The sequence below is a fragment of the Pyrus communis genome, chromosome 4, assembly GCF_041283825.1.
Source record: "Pyrus communis isolate YQ-2024b chromosome 4, ASM4128382v1, whole genome shotgun sequence".
Lineage (NCBI taxonomy): Eukaryota > Viridiplantae > Streptophyta > Magnoliopsida > Rosales > Rosaceae > Pyrus > Pyrus communis.
Window position 1 is genome coordinate 7,475,952 of NC_142568.1, and position 25,880 is coordinate 7,501,831.

The window sequence follows — 25,880 nt, forward strand, 5'->3', positions numbered from 1 at the left end:
GACCATAAGTGCATAGTTGTGTGAACCAGCCACTAAATTAATTGAGGAGAAGCTCCTCCTCAATCACGAGGAGCCAAATCTTTCTCTGATAAAGAAAAAGGGAAACAAAAAAGGGTGACCAGAAAAAAAGAAGAGAATAAAACTGATAATTTAAAATTTAAACGGTTTTAGGGCTTTTCTCAAGCTGGGAAAATGGCGGTTCTGAGAACCACAACGAACATGATCCTCAGGCACGTCTTCCGACCATCCTTGTCATTTCCTTCATCAATCCCTACGATTGTACTCCGCTCCTCCAATGGAGGAACCGGAATCGGAATCGGAATCGGCCGTGTCCGTTGCGCCGCGTCGGACTCCGGCGGCAGCGGGAACAAGGTGTCGGCTCGGCTCTCGCAGGTCAACCAGCTCCTGCAAGCGGCCGAGGAGCGAGCTCTCTCCGCTGACAAAAATCCCCCTCCTAAAATCACGCTAGGTCACTGCCGCTACTCCAATTATGTTTCTATTGATTACTGAATATTTCTGTCTGTTTCGGTGGATTTTCTACTTCTGGTTATCGAAAAACTTGTCTAATTGCTTAATTTGCAGCTTAATATTATGATTATTATTTCGTAATTAATTTATTGCTTCGTGTAATTAGACAGAAAATGATAGAAATTAGTGTAAATTGATGGTTTTTTCATTCTCTATTTTGTGTTTAAAGTGGTACAAATTATTTATTAATCGGACTAACGTCGAGGATTCTATCCATTCGACTTGCTATGAGAAATCTAATACTTCCAATTGATTTAATCATTCAATTATGTACTACTTACCATTCTATGAATTTGCATACGTTGCCCAGCGAACATGAATTATAGCAACCAAGACTTACTTAACTAGAACAACTCTTGTTATCATTTGCCAACAGCCGGGGGCGGTTGATTGAATGTTTTACCGCAATGTTTTAGTGTTTACGTTAAACATTCTTCTATTTGATCATTTGTTTTTTTTCTTTCTTTTATGCATGTGTGAAGACCATGTAACTGTTAGTTTTGCCAGAAGTGGAGGGCCTGGAGGGCAGAATGTTAACAAAGGTCTGTGAACGTCTTTGTTTTTGTCCATGGATTGGAGTTTTGTTTTGTTTTCTTTCGGTATTATCCAAGTGTTACTTTTGTTCTGCTATCAATTGCACAGTGAACACCAAGGTGGACATGCGCTTCAATGTAGAAAAGGCGTATTGGCTAAGTGAATGGGTCAGGGAGAGGATTTTGCAAATGGTATGTGGCTGTGAATCCTAATTTCCACGACTTGTGTTCTTACTGTTAAGAAAAATAAGAACGTCTTTGTTAGACGGAGGGCAGTATTGATCATTATTATTCCAGTCACTGAAGTAAGATATGCTCAGAAGTCAGAACGCATAAGAGTGGTGGATTTTACTTATATGCATGTAATACATAGGAGTAGGAGGGGTTTTAGATGAGGGAATCCTTGCATGAGAATTTTGAAATGGAAATGAGAAAGAGCTCATATGGTAGTCCCTGCATAATGCCTACCGATATCTCATTGATTTTACTGGACAGTTGTGTAACTTTAGAATATTTTGGTGTCCTCAAACTCTTTTGACGTTGGCATGTTTACTCATATTGCACCCAACGATGCCTCAAAACGACAAACACTACATGAGCATGTTGAATGTGCGTGCTCTAGAATAGTAACCCCAGCCTTAATAATTTTAATAAACCCATACTGTATGCATTATTGTCGAGCCTGATAGCGTAGGCTTGTAACTAAGAAGGGCATTAAAGCGATTGATGGATGATGGAGCCTTGGTCAAGCGAGGCATGGTGTTGGAAATTCTGTTCACCACTCTTGTGAAGTCACTTTAAGCACGCCCTAAGCCCCTCGGGTTAGTAGGGCCGCCCCACCCTTACGAGTGGGGTAGCAAACAAACAAACACAAAAATACTGTATGCGTTATATGTTGGTTGGTAGTCTCCTTTTTGTTGTGATTAGTTGACCAAACTTTCTTTCTATTGTCTATCTACAATTGTTCATTTTTCTGGTTATTAACAGGAGAAGAATCGGATCAACAAAGATGGGGAGCTTGTGATTTCTTCAACTAAGACTCGGACGCAAAAGTAAACTTCTTTTCTCTTCTCTCCTCTACGTTATCAGTTCTGCTTATGTTTTTCCAACGAATTTGGTTTGGTGCAACCATTTGTCTTCAGGGGTAATATTGAAGATGCTCTGGAGAAATTTCAGGTACTAAAAATCAATGCGTATTATTTATGTTTTGTGGGATGATGCGTTATGGCCAGTGCTTTGATGCAAATACATAAGATGATTCACTCAATTATGGGAAGTAAAATTGCCTAGATTTTGGCCATTTCCCAAACAGTTGTAATAAATTAGTGAAACAGGCAATTATTGATGCTGCTTCTTATGTCCCACCTCCTCCCTCGGAAGAGCAAAAGAAGAAGATAGCTAAAATGTGAGAGCTCGTTATCATATGTGTTTGCATATTTTTTACCCTTAGTTTTGCTGCTGGCCTCTTCGCAATACCCCTTGTACTCTGTAATTTCTTTGTGTTCTGAATTGTTTTGGCTCTGATATTGTTGTTGCCCCTCCATTTTGTAGGGCTGCCATTGGGGAACAAAAACGGCTTAAGAGCAAGAAGGTTCTTTCGGACAAAAAAGCATTTAGAAGAAGCCGAGACAGTTGGGACTGAGTGTTATTATAGTTGAGAATTCTGTACGTGTTGGAAGTTGGCACGCTCTCTCCTCACTCGCAATCCGGTTGTTTGTCATTCATAAGCTGTGACTACTATGTCTTTCCTGCACTGCGTCTAAGCAATATTGATCCATGCAGAGGCCGGTGCATCATGTTCGTATCGAAACAATTCAAGAGCAGACACCTCGGATCCAAGGGCAGACTCACTAAATGTTAGGGAATACGTTGTCCATGAGTAATGTTGAAAATACCAGTTGCTGGGTATAATTAGTTCTACATGGCGTTTCAAATCTCTACTCTGTATATGAAATTCAACGTAGAAGGTCGGGTTTTCGCCTCTACCATAAACTGCTCGTTGCTTAGATTAAAGACGTGTTTCCGCAAACCCTCAGTTGCTTAAGGTTTGCAGCGCGTTATTTCCGCAAAGGCTCGGATATTTTCAAGCTGCCATATGAGAGCTGCCGGCAAATGCTTTGAGAGGGGAAAACAAAATAAATTGAACTGAATGTCGGAAATTAATATATTCCGGAACACTATAGAATTTTCGTATAAGATGATTGGGTCCAAGAGACAAACTTTGTACACAATTGGGTTCACAGACACAAAACTACGTACATTTACAGATTAAAAAAAAAAATTATGGAAAAAAGTTACAAAAAAATTATTATTTCCTGAGGAAAATTACTTTCTGATAACATGTTCTTCCCCGGATCGTTGATCAAAATGTTTAACCCATTTATTTTCTCCTTTTCCCGACTCCAAATTCCCTCCACTGCTGGACACGTGCGCCATATCCAGACCTTTCCCGACCGGCAAAAAAACCGACCGGACCACGCGCCGCGACCCACAATCCACCACGCTCCGCCACCGGAAGCTCGAAGTATTTCTCGAACTAGCGTTTTTGCACACAAGCACCGCCCCCCGATGGCTGAGCCGCGCCTGCCTTAAAACCCTTGCGAAGTCCTTCCGCTTCGAATCCACTACCAAAAAATCCACCCCCACGAGCCCAGCCATCACCTCCTCCGGCTCCCCCACAAGCACCTCCACCTCCATCCCTGCCTCCTTCGTCGCCGCGGCGTATTCTTCCCTCGACTGCTCGTCTGGCACCACGCACACGTGCCTCCCGCGCGTGTGGCGGCTGGCGATTTCAAGCCCAATGCTGGTGGCGATCACCCCTCCCGAAGACCACGTCTCGACGATGAACTCCGCGTTCCAGCCGGCCGCCATGGCCGAAACAAGCTCCGCCACGCCGGATTCTTGAAAAACCTCGCACTGCGAACAAAACGCCCAGCACGAAATTAATTAATTCGCCAAAATGAATGATTAATAAGGCATCAAAAATTGATTAAAGCAAGAAACTTTTGATTCTTCGAACAAAACCCACATCGCAAAATCAATAAAACCGATCGAATTAATCATTAAAATAACAAAAGACCATGAAATTCAATCAAAAAAGGAACTTTTGGGTTTTGAGGAATGAAAGAATTGCTTACGGATCGGACGGTGTCGATGTAGGCCTTCGTTGCAGTATCAGGGGACCAAATCAGCTTCATTTTCTCTGTCAATTCCTCTTCTAATTCTTCTTCTTTGCTTTTAATTCTTGCACAAATGGATCAAATGAATTTTTTTTTTCCTTCTAAATTTCTAAATTTTGGAAGAGGTGGGTGCTTTTCTTTGATGGAAAGCTAATAAAATTCTGGGTTCGAGAAACAGTGTGTCCAAGTTCGGGGTTTATACGCGAGAGAAGGACAGAGGTCCCACAAAGGATTCTCGAGGACCGTTGACATTGCGCCGCTGCCGCGCATGACCAACGTGTTCGGTTGCTATTAGTTTCAAGATCCGTCTAGCTTTTTTTTTTATTTATTTATTTTGTGCACACCAACCTGGTCTTCGGTGTGTTTTCTATTTAGGTAAAATGTACGGGTTGGAGAGTTTGTATTTGTGTTCCAATTTTGTCACATAACCCCATTTTTCTACCTCAATTCCTCCTAATATTGTGCATTTGAGTAAATATTACACTTCGTCAAAATCAAATCAATTCCCAAAGTTTGGACTTCGAATAAAAGTGTCGATTAGTAGTTGTTCATATCCGTGTCTGATCTTATCTATGTTTATTTTTAGCATGTAAGATATTGTACCTTATCCGCGTTTATTTTTAGCTAGACATCATTAACAATGTTGTAGTGTAACTAAATTCGTTGGTTTTGTCTTATCCGAAATAAGAAATAGATGAAAACCTAATGCTACAATGTATCTAGCAATCGTTGAATTTGTGAGTGAAAATGATGGGTGTGATTGATTTTATATGGATTGAAAACAGAAGAATTCTATGCTTGTACGGCATTGAAATGGTGTTCTTGTGTCAAATTTCAAATACCATGAGAGTATAATATTTATGATTAGATGTTGAACCATGAATTTACTTTTATTTTTAATTTCAAGGAGTTGCTAAACCTCAAATTTTAAAACATTTGACCCCAAAATAAAAAGGAGAATATACAACAAGTTGCCTCAGCCGTAATGATAAATACTCAGCGTCACTTATCAAGACAAATTAGAAAATTTAAAAACAAAACAAGGTACACAGATTATCGTTAATCAGGGTTAGTGGTTTTATTAAGTCTATGCATGGCAGCCAAAGTCAAATATGAGAGAAAGAGAGAGAGAGGGGGGACGGCGTCCCTAAACTGGAGGGTAAGTGGGAAGCACAAAAAGCCAATGTCAACGTCCTCCACCTGCCTTTGACGTCAAATCTCTATCGCTTCACGCTGATTGGGCGGTGGTTGCCACGTCATACACCTGTGGACCAGTTTTAGGGCTCATCTTTCTAAGCAATCTGCAATGCACGTAAAAAGTGAAGTTTAATGTTAATTTTTGTGTGATATCCACACATCCTATTTTACTTTTCACATATATTTTTAATTTTTAATCGTCGGATCGGATAAATTGAAAAAGATCAACGAACAAAAATTATTAAGAGGTGTATGAAAAATAAAATGAGATATGTGGATAGCATATCTCTAATTTTTGACTCCATAATTGACTTCAGAATTTTAACTTTTAACTATTAAATTAGAGATTCCTCACGCTAATACAAATCAACAACTAAAAGCTAATTACACATCTATTGGGCGACCCTAACATTTTTCTTTGACATGTAATATATATATATTATATCAAAGAAAAGTACAAATGCATTTTTTACATGAACTGTTATGAACTTTACAGTACAAATACTTGTATAAGAAGATAATATTGGACTTGCTACTTATTACTACAGTTTATGGGTACAATTTCTTTTTATTTGTAAATGTGAAATTTTAAGTTTGAATTATGTGGACGGAATACATGTTGGTGGTTGGTCCAACCATTGGTATATCAGTGCAAAAATATATGTTTTAACTGTGCAATGGAACCGTACTTAAATTTATATATTGATGCGAAAAGTCTCCAAAGATTGTTTGAAGTTTCACAAAGGACAATCGTGGTTACGGATAGGCTGAATTTTCCAACTAGCCTCCTCTAAGCCTGGAAGAAGTGAATAACCGTGATTCGCCACCAGTTGTCCCCCTTTTTCAACAAAAAAAAAAAAGTAATTAATTTTACCTATTCAACTCATTTGTTTTCAAACATGGTGTCTGGGTTCTCTTTCCGTGCATATTTCTCTGGCAAGAATATTTCTGTGATATCAAATCGTTTGAACCAACATAAAGGTGAAGTCGGAGAATTGGATTCAAGGCCACACTTCTAGATGTTGTTTGAACCAAAAAGGGGACTCTTGAAAGTTTGAAACTACTTTTGTGGGCGTATATAGAAGCATTCTCTGCAAACCTAATTTATTTGTCATTATGCAAGTGACTCTTTATCACAATGGTTGAAAAGTGTTGAGCCCTTATATAATGGCGTGAGTTCAAATTTCGTCGGTGGTTAATCTAACAAAATCTATTGTTTGACAAAAAAAAAAAAAAAATTATTTGTCTTTATCTTCTCTAGTAATTCTCTCCATATTTGTTTAAATAGCATTCTACATTTCTTTTAATACCGTCTACAGAGTTTGAACCTAAAACTTCAAACTTACAAATAAAAAATAAATGCACCCATAAGCTATAGTAATAAGAAGCAAGCATCCAAAATTATCTTCATATATAAGCATTTGTACTATAAGAGCATCTTCACCTTTTGGTGGAGGGCAGGGGGTTAATAATTTTTTTTTAATACAACGATATATTTTACACTACGGGAAGGAAGTTCGGTTAAACTACACAATGGACAACCTAATTTAGTATCGAAGTCGTCATTCATGAAATTCAAACCTAAAACCTCTCATTCATAAGTAAAAGAAATTCCACCGTTTAGAAGCAGTAAAGGCAAGGTACATGCAGTTAATATTCACAAATATATATTTTAATTTTTTTGGTGTTTTCTTCGAACCGCCCTCTCATTTTCCACCGGTGGAGCAACTTTCTGTGGGCATATATGCAAATTTCACTCAATTGCAAGTATAATTAGGGATGGATGGAGTGCTCTAAAGTTGATGGCAGTTTATTTCGATATAATATTATGATTAATGGAAAGTCGGTTGCAACCCAATAACAATAATTAGGTAAACTTTCCTCCAAATTTATGAATAAACAATTATTAGATGACCAACATGGATTAGCATATATTGATTTGATGCCACTCTTTTACTTGCACCACAAACAATCCAATGCAAAGATTCCTCTAAGCACCCAAATAAATAAAAATGAAACGTTGTTTAAGGAAGTCAATTCATGAATATGATCTCTATTTTTTAATTAAAAATAAAAATACCTCCTAATGATATATATATATATATATATATATATATATATATATATTTGTTTTTTTTAGAACAAACGATAGTACACTAAGGGTATGTTTATTGCACCGCATTATCTCGGACTGGACTAGCTTCAAGGATTAAGCTGGACTGGCTTAGACTAGATTAAGCTGGACTAATTTAATGAAGCATTTAGTGCAGTGTCGGATTATGAAGCAAAATAATTAATAAATTTTAATATTATATTTGTTTAATTCATAAAAAATTATATTATATTATTAATTTATCTTTTTCTTTTTGGAAATATCTTCTTATCTCGAAACTTCTACCATTTTTCTTCTTCCTTCCTTCCCACTCTCTCACTCCCCTCTCCCTCATTTTCTTCCCTTTTTATTTCTCCGACCCATCGTTTTCTTCTTTCTTCCCATTCTCTCACTCCCATCTCCTTCATTTTCTTCCTTTTTTTCTCCGGCCGACCATCTCCCTCCTCTCTCTCTTTTTCTCCCCCATTTCTCCCAGTTTTCTTCCTTAAAGGAGGATATGTGCATTTTGTTCCTCAAAGTAGAGAGAGCACTGCAAATTCGAAATCACATATCAAATTTCTACTATAATTTATGTTTTACACCTCCAAATTTGATTTCGTTTTTTCCTACAAACACTGACACACCCCGATCGAGATCAGGGCATGCTGGCCGTCACGTGGAAGTGACGTAACCATGTGCACAGTGCGGAAGCTAATAAAATAATAATGGAAATAGTAATACGAATAAACAAAAACTAGTTTTACAAAAAGTAATAATAAATGAGTGCAAGCGTAAGTGCGACACTAAGTTCAGAGCATGAAAACCTAATGCAGTCCAGGAGAAAACGAAGCAACAAAAGTACACCCGAAGGTGGTCCTACACTGGTGGTGGTCTGTCAGATATGCCGGGGAAATCCTCAGGGAAGCCACCAAACGTGCTAGCCAACTAGAACCTGGAGGGGCGCAAAACCAAAACGTGAGTGGGCAAAAACAAAGTTTTTCGAAAACCATTTAATGAATAAGTTCTAACCCCTCGCCGTAAAACCTGTATACTTCCCAGAAAATAGAGTACATATGTATACAAATCATGCTCAAGAATATGCTATGCCAAAACCTCAAAATGAAATGCAAGTGCTCAGGTAATAACGCATCAATATCATATAATCTGTCAGCCGGAGTCACCTAACGTGACCTGTACGGCTGAATCTAGAGCCCAAATCTCAATCTCACTAACTGGACCTGCACACGAGTCGGAACCACCTAAAGTGGTATGTACGACAGGTCTGGGTGTAATATATATATATACGCTCAAGTGCTACGATCACGTGAAGGCTGGGCAAATAATCGCGGGTCACCTACGAGTCGGAACCACCTAGAGTGGTCTGTACGACAGGACTGTGCACCTAACTTGGATCCAAGCTGAGCGTGTGGTGCGGGAGGTGAACATCACGTGAAGGACTGTGCCCAACTCTAGGCGGGAGCACTGACACCGGGGGTGCAGGTTATGAGCTCTCTATGCATCTCAAATCACTACTGAATGTAAACATGAATTACACTTACCTGGCACTGACCTGTGCGTCCGCAGCACCAATACATACACATATAGAAATGCAACTAACCATGCATAACAAACGGCAATATAATATATGGCATATAACGAATAAACGTTTTAAATCACTTTCTTGGAAAAATATAAGTATATAGGTATATACGAAAAACCAAAAGCCCACTCACTGGTAAGTGGAAGGGTCGTAACTCCCCTGCCTCGAGTGACCACGCTCGTCCTCAGGATAGGATTCACCTATATGCGAAACAACTATAAAAACGTTAATTTTAAAGCACATAACCAAACTTAAGAAAGAACTTCTCATACAATGCTCAAATGGGGTGTATGAATACATCAACGTGATCTACTCAACCTCAGGAACATCCCCATATTTTTAAAATAATTTTTCACCGTCGCACGTGCCCCCACTCGCCGGCCAAGGCACGGCCACACGTAGGCATGTGCCTGGCACGCTGACGCGTCAGTTAACGCCGTCAGGAATATTCCGTTAACTTTAACAGATTCCATCAACGGCGTTAGGAATATTCCGTCCAAACTGACGGAATATTCCGTCGTCTTCTCCGGCGAGACTCCGGCGCCGTCGCCGGCGTCGGAAAATCGGGAAATTTTCAAATCGTGATATCTTCTTCGTTTTTCAACCAAATTTCACAAATTTGGTACCAAATTGAAGCTTACAACGAGAGGAACAAAATCATACCACTTTCAAGTGCCAAAATCCATGAAATCTCGCCGGGAAAATACCCCCAACTCCGGCCAACCTCGAAACTCGTGATCCCGACGTCCAAAACCTTCAAACGAACCACCCCGAGCCTTCTAAGGACCTCACCAAGCTTCCTACAAGCTTGAAATTCCCAAAAACATAAGAATTTACATGTGCATGAACAGTACCAAAAATCGGGTATCCCAAGTTCGACGTGAAAACGAAGGTATCCTTACCTGAAATGGGTATGGTTGGACTCCAATGAACCTCACGAGCATGGATATGTCCTTTGTTTCTTCGATCTGTGAAGATTTGATGTGTTTGTGTGTGTGTCCGTACGTTTAGATGGAAAATGGGAAGGGAAATGGCACGGGACAGGGAAAGGGTGAGTGTGTGTGTGTGTGGGGGAATGTGTGGTCCACCATCAGCCAACAAACAACCAAAAACAACCACACATCATAAAGAAGTCGCACTAGGGGCAAAATCGTCTTTTCACACGTACGTTTTTTAAAATTTTCGGAATGGGCTGTCACAAGCACTGCAACCCAAGGTAATATATTTTTGGGTTTATCATAGATTTTGATATTTTTTTGGTTTATCGCAGATTTTGATTTCGTTTTTCCTACAAATTTCTAGACAAGAACAACCTTTAATTGGGGTTAGATTCGTGGGACAGAGACGGAACCGAAATCTTGTACCCGCTTTTTTATGCTCCTTTCATCACAAAGCCATGGCGACTCCATTGGTCTCTCTTTTTATCTCTTTGATAAACGTTTCTAACTTTTCTGGGAGAGGAAATACAACGAAGCTCAATTGGGATTTCTGGGAAAGGAAAGATGGCGAAGCAGGGAGGGGTGAAGCGAAGCACAGATGGGGGGAAGCGGGGAGGGGTGAAGCAAAGCAGTGATGGGGCGAAGTAAGTACTAGCAGTTTGCTCCTTTTCGGGGGGTTTCGCTAAGACCCCTTAGCAAGCGTTTTTGTCGAAGCGAGTGAGACTTAGTCTCATTAAACCTAGTCCCTGTCAAGAACAAACATGGGACTGGACTAACCCTTAGTCCAGTCCAGTCCAGTACTCTTTAGTGAGGGCAAACAAATGCCCCCTAAAGGGGTGTAGGAGTACTGAACCTTATAATGGGCTTGCCATAATAATATAGTTCAACTTCGTTTTTAGCGAGAATCGAGCTTAAGACTTTTCACTTACAATTGAAAAGGAATATCAGTAATACCAAGTGACATGATAAATCTAATTAAACTTCTGTTTTCTATTTATTTTCTATCCGGCCTCCTTTTAAAATTGTAAATATTAATTAATCAGTCAAACCACATATACATTCGATATAGATTGTGGTATTTTGGTGTATGAATACATGTATGGTTGTCTAGTTAGCATGGATTATCCTCTAAGTCATCTGCTATGAAACAATATCCAGTCAAGTCTTTTTTGGTTTAGTCAAGTCTCCAAATATCCAGAATTTAAAAAAAGAAAAAAGAAAAAAAAAAGAATTATCTAATTCCTAATATCCTTTGCGTTTACAGATTTACTAAGACATAAAAAAAAAACAATAAAAAAAAGATATGTACACGTGTTCACCTTAAAATTTGCAATACCTTAAATATCACCTAAAAAAATAATTTCTTCAATTGCTTACTTTCTCAAATTGCTGGTAAGTTGAAGGTGGGACTGATGCTAGGGATGGTAGAAGGTACGGGTGGCTCGAAAAAAATTGGACCGAACATTGAATCAAAATCGAAAAACAAAAAAAAATCAAACTGAAAAAGGAAAAGTTGAATCGAACCAAACCAAATCCTTTATAGATGTATGCCCATAATGTTTCTTTTGTGAAAACTTTGTTGCCATGTTTGAAACTAAGCCTATGACTTTTTCAAGGAGCATACTTGGTTCAATTAGGGTAAGGGTGGAAAAAAAAAATCTAAAATTCCAAACCGAACCAAAAAAATTCCGAAACCGAACTGAAACAATCCCAAACCGAAAATCCCGAAAATTTCGATACCCAATACCCAACCGATCTTGAAATTTCGGTACGGGAATCGATCTCACATTTGCATTTGTTCGGTGATTGCGAACCGAACCGAAATTAAAAAAAAATATATATATATTATTTAATTTTAAATATACATTTGGAATTGTAACAACCGTTCGATTTGGTTAGGATTTAATCTCAACCGTTGAATCCAAATAAACCCTCACTCAGATAGTCAAATAGTCGGACTCAGTCACTCTCCCTCTCGACCTCACCTCACCCTCCTCGACCTCACCCTCACTCAATCAATCACTCTCTCTCTTGACCTCATCTCATCCCTCAAACCCTCACTGTGAAGGAGCCTTCCTTCACAGCACAGAGCCAGAGCCACGGCCACCGGCGCCGCTCACCTCTCTGGTCTCTCTCTCTCGACTTCTTCATCTAGATTCCAGTGCACCGTGCACAGATTCTTTTGGTTGAGTTGTTGGTTGAGTAGTTGAGTTGTTGGTTGCTCTGCTTTTCCAAGAATTATTTGGGAACCTTTCGTTCAAATTGGCCATGTTGGTATGCCCCTATTTTCGTTTGTCTGCACTCATTTTTTGTTGAAGCTGCATCCAGCCTTTGTATGCAGAGCAGATTAAACCCTTTGTTCATGTTTGATTTAGATGGTTGTAACCTGTGTGTGACTCTTAATGAAACTATATGAATATGATTTTTTAAGATATATTGCAGTGTGAGCGTCCTTCTTCCTCTTCCAGTTACTGTGTATGTTCCCAAAGAAGGAGTGCGAAAAGAAACCTCTCGTCAAGGACGTGAAATGAATTTTATAGTATGGTGTAAACCTTATGCATGTCACAGTTGCCCTTCTCTCATGATACTCTAGCCACTCTTTCCCTGTTGTGGTTTTCTGATTCTTACTATTTGTATTTATTTGACTGCTATTCAGGCAATCAAGGTGCTTCATATGATAAAACTTTATGAGAAACCAATCTGTCTAAACGAGGTATTGAACTGTGTTTTCACAGCTTTTCATTTTTGACATGTAATATAATTTTGATGTTTTGTGTGAATTGTTCAATTGCAGGCATCAAGAACTTTGTGCCTTTTTAGACCAAAAGCCCAATATGTCAAGTTTTGGTCCAATAGCCCAAAAGCCCAAAACTATTTCGGGATTCCTAAAAATTTGGTTTGGGATCGGTCTTGAAATTGGGATTCCCGAAAACTTCGGCTTGGGAATTGGGACAAGGGTTTCAGTTCGGTATCCCATACCGAACCAGCCCGTGGATATTCCATTGGTTATAGAGGAAAGTTTTGGAAGGCCTTGGCACTTGGAAGAACTTTTCTATTTGTTTGCTTTTTGAATGGATAATGTGATCATTTTTATTTGCAACTGAGGTGGTTGATTGAATAGGAATGATTTATATGATCTTGTATAACTTTCCCAATTTTCTTGTTATTAGTCTACCAATGCAGAGCCTATTTCTAAATTCCATATTAAAAAAAAAGGTCAACTTTGATAAAATAAAAAAATCAAAACCGTACCGAAACTAAACCAAATAAAACCAAACCGAAAAAACCGAACCAAATTAACCTGAACCTACCCTAGTAGAAAGGGTGTTGGCACTGTAGTTTGTAATCATTATGGTGAATACAATACAAGGGGTTGTGGCAATGGTTGGTCCAAGCCTTGTCTCTGTTACGACCATTGAATTATATGCGTTGAAGGTGGGGTTAGAATTGGCGATTGACACAAATCTGCTTCCCCTTGTGATTCGCAAGCGGTTGTCTAACTGATTTTACAGGAAGGGGAGTGTTTGGCAGTGGAAGAAAATTATGAGGAGGTATGGCTGTCATTTGGTGTTGTATTCAATTTCAAGGGGTGCTAATGCCTAATGGAGTTGTAAATCGCATTGCGAGAGTCGGTCTCCGTGAGCGAGGGGTTTCGTTTTGGATGAATGTGGGGCCACCCAACGGCGGAGCTAGTAACAAGGTTAGGGTGGGCTCTAGCATAGGGAGAGTTTTAGTTGTTTAAGGTTAAAAATACTGATAATTTAGATTATTTTATTAATTTTAATTGTTATAGCCCACCTAATAGGTAAAAGTTTTGAACAATAGGACTAATTTTAAAAAAAGTAAGAGTTAATAAATATTAAATAAATTATTTACTTTAATCAATATCAAAATTTATTATTATTATATTTCAAATCGTACACACACACAGACAGTCACGTCCCATTAAGGCTTTTTATTTGATTAGTCTCTAGGGAGTAGTATAGTGATTAGTTTAGGAGTAGAATAGTCATCTCATCCGGTTTTAAAAAGTAAATTTAATATTTTATTAATTTAGGTTTCCTAGAAGTAGACTAGTTTATTTTTTTATTTCGACTTTTGGGGTACAACACAGTGAACCTCTTTCACTTTCTGACTTTCAGAAAAGCCTTTATCCCGTCTCAACCTCTCGTCTCTGCACTACAGTTTACAGAAACCAAGCATACAATACAAGTGAGAAAACTAGTTGATTTTTCTTACCAATAGGTAAGTTTTTAACCACTTTATTCTTATGTCTTGATGATTTTATTTGTTTATTGCTTTAATTGTAAGAGAGAAACAACAAAAGATTGATTCAGAAAAGATTGATGATTTTATTTGTTTATTTGTTTATTACTTTATTCTTATATCTTGATGATTTTATTTGTTTATTTGTTCATTCAATGGTTGTGTACATTGAAAAAGAGTTTGCCGAAAAGATTGATTCACAAGAACTAACAAAAGATTTCAATTCCATTAAGGATCGAAGGGCACAACTTCAATAGGCTTTTTCTTTTATTTGTTAAGTTGTTATGACAAGATTGATGATATATGTTTCTTTCTACTATAAGTTGCAACTTCAAATGTTTTCTTTGTTAAATCTAGTTGAAACTGGCTTTATTCATAGTTAAATTTCTTACTTTAAATTATTGCTTTAGGTTTGTCATTGTGTAACTTTATGTAAGTAACAAAAAAATTTAACCATTTGATCTCCTAGTAATAATTTTAGTTTACCCCACCCACCAAATAATTCCTGGCTCCGCTATTAGGGCCATCATGGCTAAACAAACAATCTCACATTTAAATGTATTTTTGTAAGAATGTGATATTCAAATGAAAATTAAAAAATAAACGGTTCTTATTATAAAACATATAAAATAAAAATACATTATTTTAAAGAACGGGAGAGACGTATTTCCCCACGAGAAGATGCAAGTGTTATATTTCTAGTCAGTCATGGGCTTATAGAATTAGGTCCAAAAGACAAAACTTGGTCTGTTTCACTCCCAACCCAAAACCCTCACGAGTCACGTCACGTGATCCCAAAATCCCAATCCACACACGGCGCCTCCCGCTGTACCTTCAAACACATTCCCTTCCTCATTCAGGACTTTCATCGAACACCTTCAACTCATTCGATCTTTATGTTACAAACAACCGCCTTTTAACTACACGTGGCGCGAACCCAACACGCCCACAATCACACGCGTCACCACCAAGCAATCTTCGCTTTGCCACCGCCACCTCCACCTCCACAGCCTCCATAGCTCCCTCCCTCCACCTTCGTCATTACGCCTTCTCCTTACCCAAATTTACAGTAACCAAGAATGCACCGTCTCAAACTCCCCCTGCAGTTCTCCAAATCCATTTCCTGCAGTTACAGAGCCCTCCACGACAAAACCCAGTTGGACAGCGCTGTGTCGCTGGCCTCCGTCCTCAAGTCGAGGGCGGTGGTCCGGTTCCGGGGTCCGGACACGGTCAAATTCCTTCAGGGTCTGCTGACCAACGACGTACGGAAGTTCGGAGAACCCATGGATGAGAAGACCTCCACTTTGGCCCCCCCGAATTTGTCCTGCGTGTCCGAACGGCCCATGTACGCCGCGCTGCTGACGCCCCAAGGGAGGTTCTTGTACGATTTCTTCTTGTACACTCCGCCCAGGCCCGATACCAAGCTCGATAGGACCGGGTCGGCGCCCGGCCCAGACCCAGATGAGGGGGTGGAGGTGTTCGCCGACGTGGATGTTTCGGTCTTGGATGAGCTATTGAGTACCTTGAAGAAGTGAGTTTTGTATTGGGTTGTGTTTGTTTACAAGTTTTGAGTGGGAAAAATGGATTTTTTTTGTTTATGAAATTCTGTTTTAATTGAAATGTGGTTGCATATACATATTAAGGCTATAAATTTTAATCCATCTCCATGACTAATCCATGTTCTACCTTCGACTCGGATATATTTGGAAGTTGGCCGCCATTTTTTCCTTCAACATACCTTGAATCTAGCGAGTTATCCAATTCAATCCTAGTAAAATGTTTTTCTGACATACGATTCAAGCCGTTTGGAAATGTCAAGCCGTTTGGATATGTCGCTTTAGCTTTAGCATCAAATATTTGCATTTCTTTGGACATTGTAGTGCTTCAACTTTGTTATTTCTTTAATGTTACCTTAATGCTTTTTTTTTTGTTTTGTTTCTTTTCATTTTGCAGATACCGTTTGAGGGCTAAGGTTGATATCGAGAATATGGCACAAGAGTTACAATGCTGGCAGCGTTATGCCGGAAACGTCTCTGAAAAATCCTCCTCTGTGGAAGAACCAGAGGCTGCTGGTGTTGATCATTCAGGCATGTCATCTGCTCGCGGGAATGCTCTTGGATGGCAATGGTTTAAGGATCCCAGATTGGATTGCCTTGGTTTCAGAGGGATCTTCCCGTCAGATACAATACGTGAGTTTTTAACCCTCTGCTGCTTTTGAGCTTTGGATGTGGTTACTGCTTCACAAACCTTGTTGATTAAGCTACTCCTTTTTCTTTATTTTTTCTCTCCTTTCATTGCAGCACCTTTGGTTGAAGCTGGCAAAGAAACAGATGAACAGAATTACCGTCTATGGAGAATAGAAAATGGAGTTGCCGAAGGCTCAGCAGAGATCCCAAAAGGTGCATCTTACTTCCTTCTCGACGCTACACTTGAATTTTTAATAAATCCCCCAATAATTTCTACGTTATAAAACTCAAATGTTCCTTGTTCATGATTTACTTGGTAAGATTTGGCCTTCATTCTCAGTGATGGGTTCTATTTTGTCCCGGAATTGCCTAGACCCAAGAATATGTAGTGTTGTGTTGTCCCATGTACGTTGTGTCTTCTGAACGTGTAATTATCATGTCTAGGTGAGGCAATTCCTCTTGAGTATAACCTGGTGGGTCTAAATGCAATTAGCTTTGACAAGGGGTGTTATGTGGGCCAAGAGCTTATAGCTCGTACACACCATCGAGGGGTCATTCGCAAACGCTTGCTTCCGTTAAGATTTCTCGAGGAGAGTGGGGAAGGTAATCAGCCTTTCAATTCAACTTTCATGATTTTGTTTGTCCAGTATGTCCCCCGAGTCCCAACCCTTAGCTTTCTGTTCTTTCAGAAGCAAAGTGGAACGTTGCTCCTGGCTCCGAAGTGATTGTTAGTGCCACGGGAAAGAAAGTCGGTACTGTCACAACTCAACTCGGGTGTCGTGGGCTGGGTGTCTTGCGTTTGGACGAAGCCTTCAAGAGATCAGGTTCATTGACCATACAAGGACAGAAAGATACAAAGGTTGAAGCTATTAAACCAGATTGGTGGCCTGCTGAATGGCTTCAAGAGCATCAACATCAAAGTGCAGTTGCTTAGAATGATGGTGTTGCCCTTTACAGACTTGTCTGATCCTGCATTTGGTCGCTGTGGCGGCAGTAAAGGTACTCGTGTACATTTATTTTTTTATTGTTGAAATAAAATAAAAGGATGTGTTTCGAGAACACGGTGATGTATGTTTTAGTTTACTCATTGAAATGACGAGCCGTTTTGGGGCTGATATGCCAATACTTCTTTTGATTCCAACTTAGGGTATGTATGAGATTCCAAGGATTGAATACAACACAAAACTCATACACAATTGCTGCTGCACTTCTTCTTCTGTCTTTTCGGATGCTTTAGTTTAACTTTCTGGATCTTTTAAGTTTGACTTAAAACTAAATGAAATAATAAGTTTGATTGTTTCCTAATCTTAAAACATTTTTTCAAATTCCCAATTGTCGGAATCAGATCGCTATAAGGCCAATATCTGATCGTTATGTCATCAATATTTAGTTTTGCTCAGTAATGTCGTATAGATATGTCGTCAACAACAACAATAAAGCCTTATCTTATTAAGTGGAGTTGGCTATATGGATATTAGAATGCCATTGCGCTCGGTTTTGTGCCCTATCTTCCGTTAGATCTCTTAAAGAGTCTTTTTCCAAGTCTTCTTAGGTCTTCATACCCCTGTAGCCCAAAGTTTCCATCTCGTAATCGGTCTTCCTAGGTCTTCATACTCCTTTAGCCCTAAACCTCTGTCTCGTAATTGCTACATATGCCATCAAATGTTTAATTTTGATCAGTAATTGAGTTTTGATTTCTGATCAATTTAGCCAGTTTCTCAAATATATTTGACCTGAAAGAAATTATCCCCGTGTTTGTTTTTGGTCCTTCTGAAGAGGATATGACATTCCATGACATAGTATTAGCTGAAGCCAATGATTTTATTAGTTATTATCTCACTGAAAAATTATACGTTACTAATGATGCAACCAGCACCAGACTTCGAACAGTTACCAGAATACATCCCTAAAATGTATGAGAAACCATCGGATAGATATTTCACAGATGGAACAAATGAATCTCAACTCTCCTTTTAATTTCCTCGGACTTTCACCTCGACGCCGGGCTTTCCACGTAGCTAACGATAGATTACAAGTAATCACCGGGATGTCATTTAGCTGTTTCGCCGCTAAGAGTGCAACTCCATTGAGGCCTCACTTTCCGGGGTTAACATCTGCAGCAGTTATTCCACATATGGAAAATGGCAGTGGTATCAGGAACTGGCTCCGAGGTTGTTGAGCTCCTGAATGACTTGCTCCATTGTCGGCCTGTTGTCAGGAAGCTCGTGGGTGCACACCAGTGCGATTTTTGCTAGTGCAGCTGCTTCAGGTTCTGAGAAGTTTCCCTTCAGGTTGGCATCGACAAATTCTTCGTATCTGCATGATTCTGCAGCTGATCGCATTGAACTACTAAGTTGCAGTCTCCCAGATATAACCTGGAGGATGATGACTCCGAATGCGTATATATCACTCTTCTCGGTGAAACGACCAGTGGTGATGTATTCAGGAGCTAGGTATCCCATGGCGGCACTTGTTTTAAGAGTGGAGAAGACAACATCATCAGCGAGCAACTTAGGAAGGCCAGAGTCCAAAATCAATGGGTTAGACTGCTGATCAAGGAGAACCTTCTCAACCGATATGTTTTGGTGGATTATGCCGGGTTTAGTTGCTTCACTGCTGTGCAAATATCCGATACCTGGTCAGAAAAGAACAAACAACATCACAATCAACATACTGGAATATGTACACACACATGGACGGGTCATTCCAGTGAAGATAACTTACCTTTTGCTATGCCGTTGATGATAGCGACTCTCTTGGACCACTCGAGGACTTTGTTCGTTCCATCTCCTACATCAAGATATTGAGAGAGGTTTCCCTGGGGAATGAAATCATAGATAAGGAAGCATTCACCCCGGCCCCTCGAGCAGCAGAAACCTTTCAGCCTGACAATGTTTTCATGTCTCAGTGAAAATAATAGTTCTAGTCCTTTCAAAAATTCAGATTCTTCAGACTTGCAGCTGGTCACATTAATGCTCCTTACAGCCACAAGAGAACCATCTCTTAGAACTCCTTTGTAGACGGAAGAGAACTTGCTTCTCCCCAATAAATTCACCTCGGAGAAGTATTGGGTTGCAGACTCTACATCTTCCATGTTGAACCAGTATTTATTCAAATACTCCTGGGAGAGACCAATTCCGTTTCGACCATCAGCCAATGGATCCCATCCGTTGGCGTACTCAAGACTCACAAGTGGAGAGGGACTTCTCCTGTAGAAATCCCTGGCCTGATCAGTGCTAAGACGACCATCAGAAGGATCGGATGTATTCCCAATCTTTTGTTTTCGTTGCCTGTACCGGATAAGGGCTAGAAATACTGCCCCGGCCAAAGTGACAGAGAGGGCAATAACGCCTGCAACAACTGCAGCTTTCGGAAACTTGGTCGATTTTCTGCAATGGGTTTGGTTGCAAGACGCTTGGAAATCTACAGATTCAGGGTTAGCTTTTGGAGTGGAATCAGTTATGTTTGGTCCAAGTGGTAGTCCATGAACATTCACGTTGTCCATGTCAAAAGGTGTGCAAGCTCGCAATTTAGAAAATCCAACTCCACATAAGCTTGGGTTGTTCTCGCACTGGAATCCTTCTTTTAATCGTTTCAAAGCTTTCATTACAAATTATGGAAATAATCAGAACAGTGAAAATACACAGAAAATGCCAAGCGAAGAAAATAGAAACATCAAATGATTTACGAAAATAAGTGAGGATAGACTGAATAGACATACCAAGAGGGGCAACTCCAGAAAGAGAATTGCTTCGGATATCAAGGGCTTCCAAGGATGGGATATCAGCTAGTTTTGCAGGAATTGTACCGAAGAACTTATTGAAGCTCAGATCAAGCCTTTTAAGCACTCCCAAGTTCCCCAAGCTTGCAGGAATTTGACCGGTTAGTTTGTTATGCTGCAAAGCAATAACACTTAGCCTCTTTAAGGATCCCATCTGTGTTGGTATATTTCCTGTCAGCTGGTTACAACATAGCTGTAGAACTGTGAAAGACCAAGAAGAAAACAAGAAAAATTATTATATATGAAATGGGATTAAGCCAAGAACAACTAAATGTAAATGAGCAATTGAAGGTGAAACATCGATAGACATAAATCGAAGAATATACACTTGACTTGCAACCAAATCATAACCAGGAAAAACAAACCATCTTTACAATATAAGATGGAAAAAGAAATCAAATAAGACGAGTGAGCTTCATTTCCTGGAGACCAAACTCCAATTTCTCCTCGGGAAATGATTTCTGCACACCCCTTTTCTCTTTCTGCATTCTCTGTTTATTTTTCTCCCTTGATCTCAAAGGCCAGACAAAAATCTGAAGGATCTTTTCTTGCTCGTCAAAGGGAGAAAACAAGACTATAAAATTCACCCAATTATACTAATTCAAATAGCAGAATTGAACTGATTTTTGACGAAAAATCAAAGCTTTTCACCACTACATTAAGCTATTTCACCCAGTAATTATCCATTCTTACCTACAAAAAGAAGGGAATTCCTTTCTCTCAGAAACTGAAACATTTCAGACCAAAAAAATTACCAACCTTGCAGACTAGTCATGTTCCCAATCTCAGAAGGAATACCCCCAGTTAGATTATTGACGTTGAGATACAGATCAGTGAGGTCAGTGAGATACGATATCTCTTTAGGAATCTCTCCTGACAAGTTGTTGTAGTGCAGGTACAGACCCGACAAGCACTTCAGCTCCGCCACTGCCGGTGAGACCCGACCCGAGAGACCCTTCCCCACCAAAGAAACATTGGCCACTTTGCGGTGCTCGTTGCAGGCCACGCCTTCGAATGAACCACTACACGGGTCACCTTCTTTGGTCCACGACTTCAAAACCCTGCCTTCCGGGTCCAGAGAGGCCTTCAACTCCATCAGAGCTCCCAGCTCGGCATTCCCACAAACAGGTGGTGGGGTAGAACATGCGAGCAGAATAAACAGAGAAACCAGAAAATGGATCAAACCCATGCGTGATTTCGGGTCAAAAACTCGAACTTTGTCCGAAATGCTTGATCTTCAGTGCTCACAGTAGAAACCCATGTTGCTTTTGCTACTAAGTAGGTGAGGTTTTGAGTATTTTTTGTCAGGTAATGCAGATGTGAGAGAGAGAGAGAGAGAGAGAGAGAGAGAGAGAGCACAAAGGGATGGCGCAGTATATTCAAAACGGAGAGTGCAATAACTTCCAACTTTTTAGAGTTGCAGAGACAGGTTCACATTTGGATTGGGATTTAGATTTGGGGTTGACAGTTGTCTTTGATGGCTTTGACGATTGGCGCATTTTTGCATCGTGGATTGGAATTTTGGTAGAAAAGGTTGATGTCAATTGGTCGTCAGACCTCGAGTGCTGTAAAAAGGAATAACACAATGGAGTAGTTTTCATTCTTCTTTTGCATGCGCTTTAGTTTTGGAGAAAAGCAAAGGGTACTCTCGAGATTTTATAGCGTATGTAGAGGATTTTTTTTAGAAAAATTAATGAAAATGATTTGAAAACTTTGAGTTTTAACGACAAGGACAAAATAAAGAATAAAGTGAATAGTATCATGATTGATTTTTTAGTGTAAAAATATGATTTTTCGTTAAAGTGAACTGTACCAAAAGTTTTTTGATAAAATTCTTTTTTTTTTTTTTTAAGTGTCCTTCTAGTTGTATAAGAGCAACTATATCGTTGCTTATCGCTTTGGAGATAAGCAACTCAATTCACTCCCCCTCTTCAAAACATTCCAGCCCAATTGGACAATTGAACTCAAGGCGAGTTCGATGGAGAAGTCAAACAAGAATCGCCTGACTCAGCATCCTGCCCATGCGACGCAAGGTTGACGTCATCACGACGTCAGCCACAATTAAAATATTAAAAAATTTTGAAAAACTAATTAAAAATTATATATATTTTTTTATAAATACATAACCACGTTATTTTACTTTACACTACATTTCAATATTTTCAACCAATTTTTTATTATAATTTGAAATTCGAAATAAAAATATTTTATTATTTTGCAAAATAAAAAATACTAATTGCCTGAGCTATTCAATTTAGGTGTAGAGATGTATTTGGACAGTTATTGTTTACTACAATAAGTTATTGTTCATTTAAAGGGATTGACAAATCTCTACTCAAATTGAGACTCTTCACGCTCTGTCAACTCACAGTTTATAGTCAACTTCCATGCCAACATTAAAACATTATGTAAAAAATATGAATCTCCTTAGAATGCTAAGTAGACCAATTTTGTAAACTAAATTGCAAACTAAATGATATGTTACTAATAAGAAATAAGCACATTAATTAATATTTAAGTGATAATCCAATTCTCAACTTGCATGTCATTTAGTTTACAAAATTTTTTCTATAAATTTAGTTTTTCTAGCATTATCCATCTCCTTAACATTTCTTTTATTTTTGTTTTTGAAAATTTGAAATATGATGCTTTATTTTTATTCTTATTTTGTTTTAAGCGACATACTTTTAAAACTTAGGTACACTATTTAATGTTTGGGGTGTTTCAATATAGGTCTAAATTTCATACGCTTATATGTTTTCAGTGGTTACATATGTGATCATTTTATCTTACTGTTTGACAATCTCATGTTATCACATACCTTATTTTTAGGAATGCTAGCATCTTTTTATTTAAACATTATTGTCCTACCTTCTCGGCTCTCCTTCTCATACTATAATATTGTTGGATGGCAAAATTGTCTACTTCTTACATCACTCTCTAAAAATTATATATGCTAAAAATTAACAAACCTCAAAATTGTCTAGTCATTGGCAAGTGGTCCTTTACCATAATGACGGAAATGTGTTGAACCCTTGCATGACAGCGTGGGTTCAAACCCCGTTAGTTACTAATTTAACAAAATATATCGTTTGATAGAAAAAAATCGTTTAATCATTTAATGTCTATCCAGTGAATAAACGAAACAAGTTACTCACTTAAAAACTAAAACTTTGACAAAGTGTATCGAACAATTAAATGATTTTTGACTTGGTTATTTTTTGTGAACTTGAACTTCGAAGAGTGATCGACAAAGTCGACATTTCAGATGATCAAGCAACATTACAAGGCAAATAAAAAAGCTAAACGAGAATGTTCAAGCGAGAGATTGATTGTACCCTCATAGCACAAACATATTGCTAACTTTAAGCAACCCAAATTTCAAATTTAGGAATGCTACTTGATCGTTAGCACAAGTTTTCTTTCAAAATATATTAGAGTAATCATTGCACAGTGGAATTAAATAATAAAGATAGATGTCCACTGCTCTGCTCGATCACTGTCTTTTTAGTCAATGAATGGGAAACCTAATTCACACATTGATTTTGCACATGGTTCATGGCCTCATGAGTCATTGGGGTAGACTATTTCATTTTGCTCAGTGTGCCCCATACCAAACGTTTGGAAAGTAATTTGGATTCATATATACGGTAGAAACTTCTTCTTCTGGGATCCAGCTCCATTGTTCACGAAGTGCGATACTGGACTCGATAGGATTTCCATTTGTATTGATATATGTCGATATTTAATCATGTAGGATGTCGATAAAGATATGTCAATATGGTGTTGATATGGACGTCAACATGTTCTCGAAACATGTTGTTGGTATGTTTTGTTATGTTGTCATTATAATTATCAATATGTTGTCTAGTATCTTGCTAAATAAACAATAGAGCGGGTTGGCATTCAAGCATACGCTTCTCACATTGACTATTTAATTTTTTACAACCAGTCTTCAGTTTACTAAAGAAGGTCCTGAATTCAAATTTCTCGAAACTATAGCTGTTGAAACTGCTAAGTGGAAGAAGAAAAAAAAAAACAGTTCGGTGATAAGGAGATTAAAAGGATGGATTGACGCAATTATCATGAATTTTTCTTCTACACAGGATGCTCTCTCGCATTATCGTATATTGTTGTTGATATACAGCCAAAAAATTTTATTTTCAACTTGATTCATATACATTGTACTTAATCAACATGTCCCATGAACAAATACTTTATACTATCTGTTAGTGTTTTTATCTTTGGGTAGATACTTCTCAATTAGTTATAGGACAAATATATTTTTCTTTAACCTTGGATTTCCTTTATGTCTACTATATTTTTAGTGAGAGAATATAGAAAAGGTGGAACATAGCGAAAAAGAGAGACGAGATTTGAAAATTTTATGTAGTGTGGTTTTTCACTGCTTTGTGCCCTTATTTAAAGTAAACATAGCAAACTTTCTTTTCCTCCAAGAAATACAAAATCCAATAGGAAAGGTATAGAACATAATCATAAATATAGTCTATTAAGATTTATACAATCACACTCCTAATTAATTAGAACTACAACACCCCTTTAAGTGTGTAAATACTTAAGTAGATGGCGCATCAGATGGACCAACTTCCTCCCCCTGAGACGTGACTGGATTAGTGGGAACCGCATGCCCTACTTCTCCTCCTTTGGAACCATATCACATCTTGAATCTGATGAAATAGGATGAATTAAGACGGTATTTTGCAAATACATAATTATCTTGAATATATTAACTATTTCTTTATTTTTCGATCGCCTGGAAGGGACAAAAGAAACATCTTGTTCTTTCTTCAACAATTTATCATCTCTAGTGGACCTCTTAACATGATTCAAACCCAGTTGAAGTTCTGACGACCGTCTATCAGATAAAAAAGAATGAATAGATCTTGTAGGATAATCATATGCTTCTCATGTTCCGTGAATAGCCGGGATATTGAGGAATATCCTGGAAGGCATTTAGGGAATCAATTTGATTCTATCTCAGTTTGTTTCATTTGAAGAAAAGAAGGATCCCAAAGAATCAATCTTCCTTTTAGTTGTTGAATCTCTCTTTAATTTGTGCCAGGTCTTTATGGATGATGTAGAAGTAGTTGATGAAGTCGTCTCATCTAGTCGATACAATGAGTAAACACAAGTCTCAAATAGGGAATGGATATAGGAAGTAAGTTCACAAAACCTGACTATGGTAAAACCCAAGGCAAGACAAAACCCATAGTCTAAGAAGAAAAGTGAGTTATGCAATATCTTAACACTTCTGCATGATGCAAGTAGGATGTACACAAGAATATAACCAACTCAGGATGGATATCTCATCAAAACCTCGCTAGGCAACAAAAACCCAATGGGACAAAATGATCCTGATCGTAGTGAAAATAATACATTAAGGTTAATTGAGTATACTTTAGGATACATTCCCTGAGTTTGACAAAACTTCCCTTGAGAACTACAAACATTGTAACTCAAATAATTTATGCATACCAATTCCTTGAACAAGGTTATGAAAGGTGGACTTCGGAAGTGACTTCGTGAAGATCTAAGCAAGGTTGTCTTACTAACGGATCT

At 38.5% G+C, this 25,880-nt stretch overlaps 4 protein-coding genes and 1 long non-coding RNA gene across 6 annotated transcripts; 3 read left to right on the forward strand and 2 right to left on the reverse strand.

Annotated features, from left to right (window-relative positions):
- Positions 1–3,090, forward strand: LOC137722814 (Class I peptide chain release factor). 2 transcript variants are annotated; one of them, XM_068461909.2, is made up of 7 exons: positions 1–469; positions 1,011–1,070; positions 1,171–1,253; positions 2,049–2,113; positions 2,204–2,237; positions 2,396–2,466; positions 2,613–3,090. In XM_068461909.2, exons 1-7 carry the CDS (start codon positions 193–195, stop codon positions 2,701–2,703), a joined length of 681 nt encoding a protein of 226 aa, XP_068318010.1. In that variant the 5' UTR covers positions 1–192; the 3' UTR covers positions 2,704–3,090. The 2 variants fall into 2 exon arrangements, with proteins under 2 accessions (XP_068318010.1, XP_088548558.1); XM_088692432.1 differs by lacking the exon at positions 2,396–2,466 and having other exon boundaries at positions 60–469.
- Positions 3,091–3,201: 111 nt separating this feature from the next.
- On the reverse strand, positions 3,202–4,412 carry LOC137722815 (uncharacterized). Its single transcript, XM_068461910.2, has 2 exons — positions 4,199–4,412; positions 3,202–3,977 (listed from the first exon to the last, which is right to left on the reverse strand). The coding sequence occupies exons 1-2, from the start codon at positions 4,256–4,258 to the stop codon at positions 3,387–3,389; spliced, it is 651 nt and encodes a 216-aa protein (XP_068318011.1). The 5' UTR covers positions 4,259–4,412; the 3' UTR covers positions 3,202–3,386.
- A 7,860-nt stretch (positions 4,413–12,272) lies between these two features.
- LOC148697380 (uncharacterized) lies at positions 12,273–13,051 on the forward strand. Its single transcript, XR_015961213.1, has 3 exons — positions 12,273–12,341; positions 12,724–12,780; positions 12,862–13,051. It is a non-coding gene; the product is annotated as an uncharacterized LOC148697380 (long non-coding RNA).
- A 1,956-nt stretch (positions 13,052–15,007) lies between these two features.
- LOC137723355 (Glycine cleavage T-protein family) lies at positions 15,008–17,726 on the forward strand. The gene is made up of 5 exons (XM_068462528.2): positions 15,008–15,864; positions 16,287–16,522; positions 16,634–16,732; positions 16,964–17,122; positions 17,209–17,726. Exons 1-5 carry the CDS (start codon positions 15,413–15,415, stop codon positions 17,451–17,453), a joined length of 1,191 nt encoding a protein of 396 aa, XP_068318629.1. The 5' UTR covers positions 15,008–15,412; the 3' UTR covers positions 17,454–17,726.
- A 595-nt stretch (positions 17,727–18,321) lies between these two features.
- On the reverse strand, positions 18,322–21,927 carry LOC137722880 (Leucine-rich repeat protein kinase family protein). Its single transcript, XM_068461990.2, has 4 exons — positions 21,060–21,927; positions 20,241–20,501; positions 19,244–20,119; positions 18,322–19,154 (listed from the first exon to the last, which is right to left on the reverse strand). Exons 1-4 carry the CDS (start codon positions 21,487–21,489, stop codon positions 18,673–18,675), a joined length of 2,049 nt encoding a protein of 682 aa, XP_068318091.1. The 5' UTR covers positions 21,490–21,927; the 3' UTR covers positions 18,322–18,672.
- Between the last annotated feature and the right edge of the window lie 3,953 nt (positions 21,928–25,880).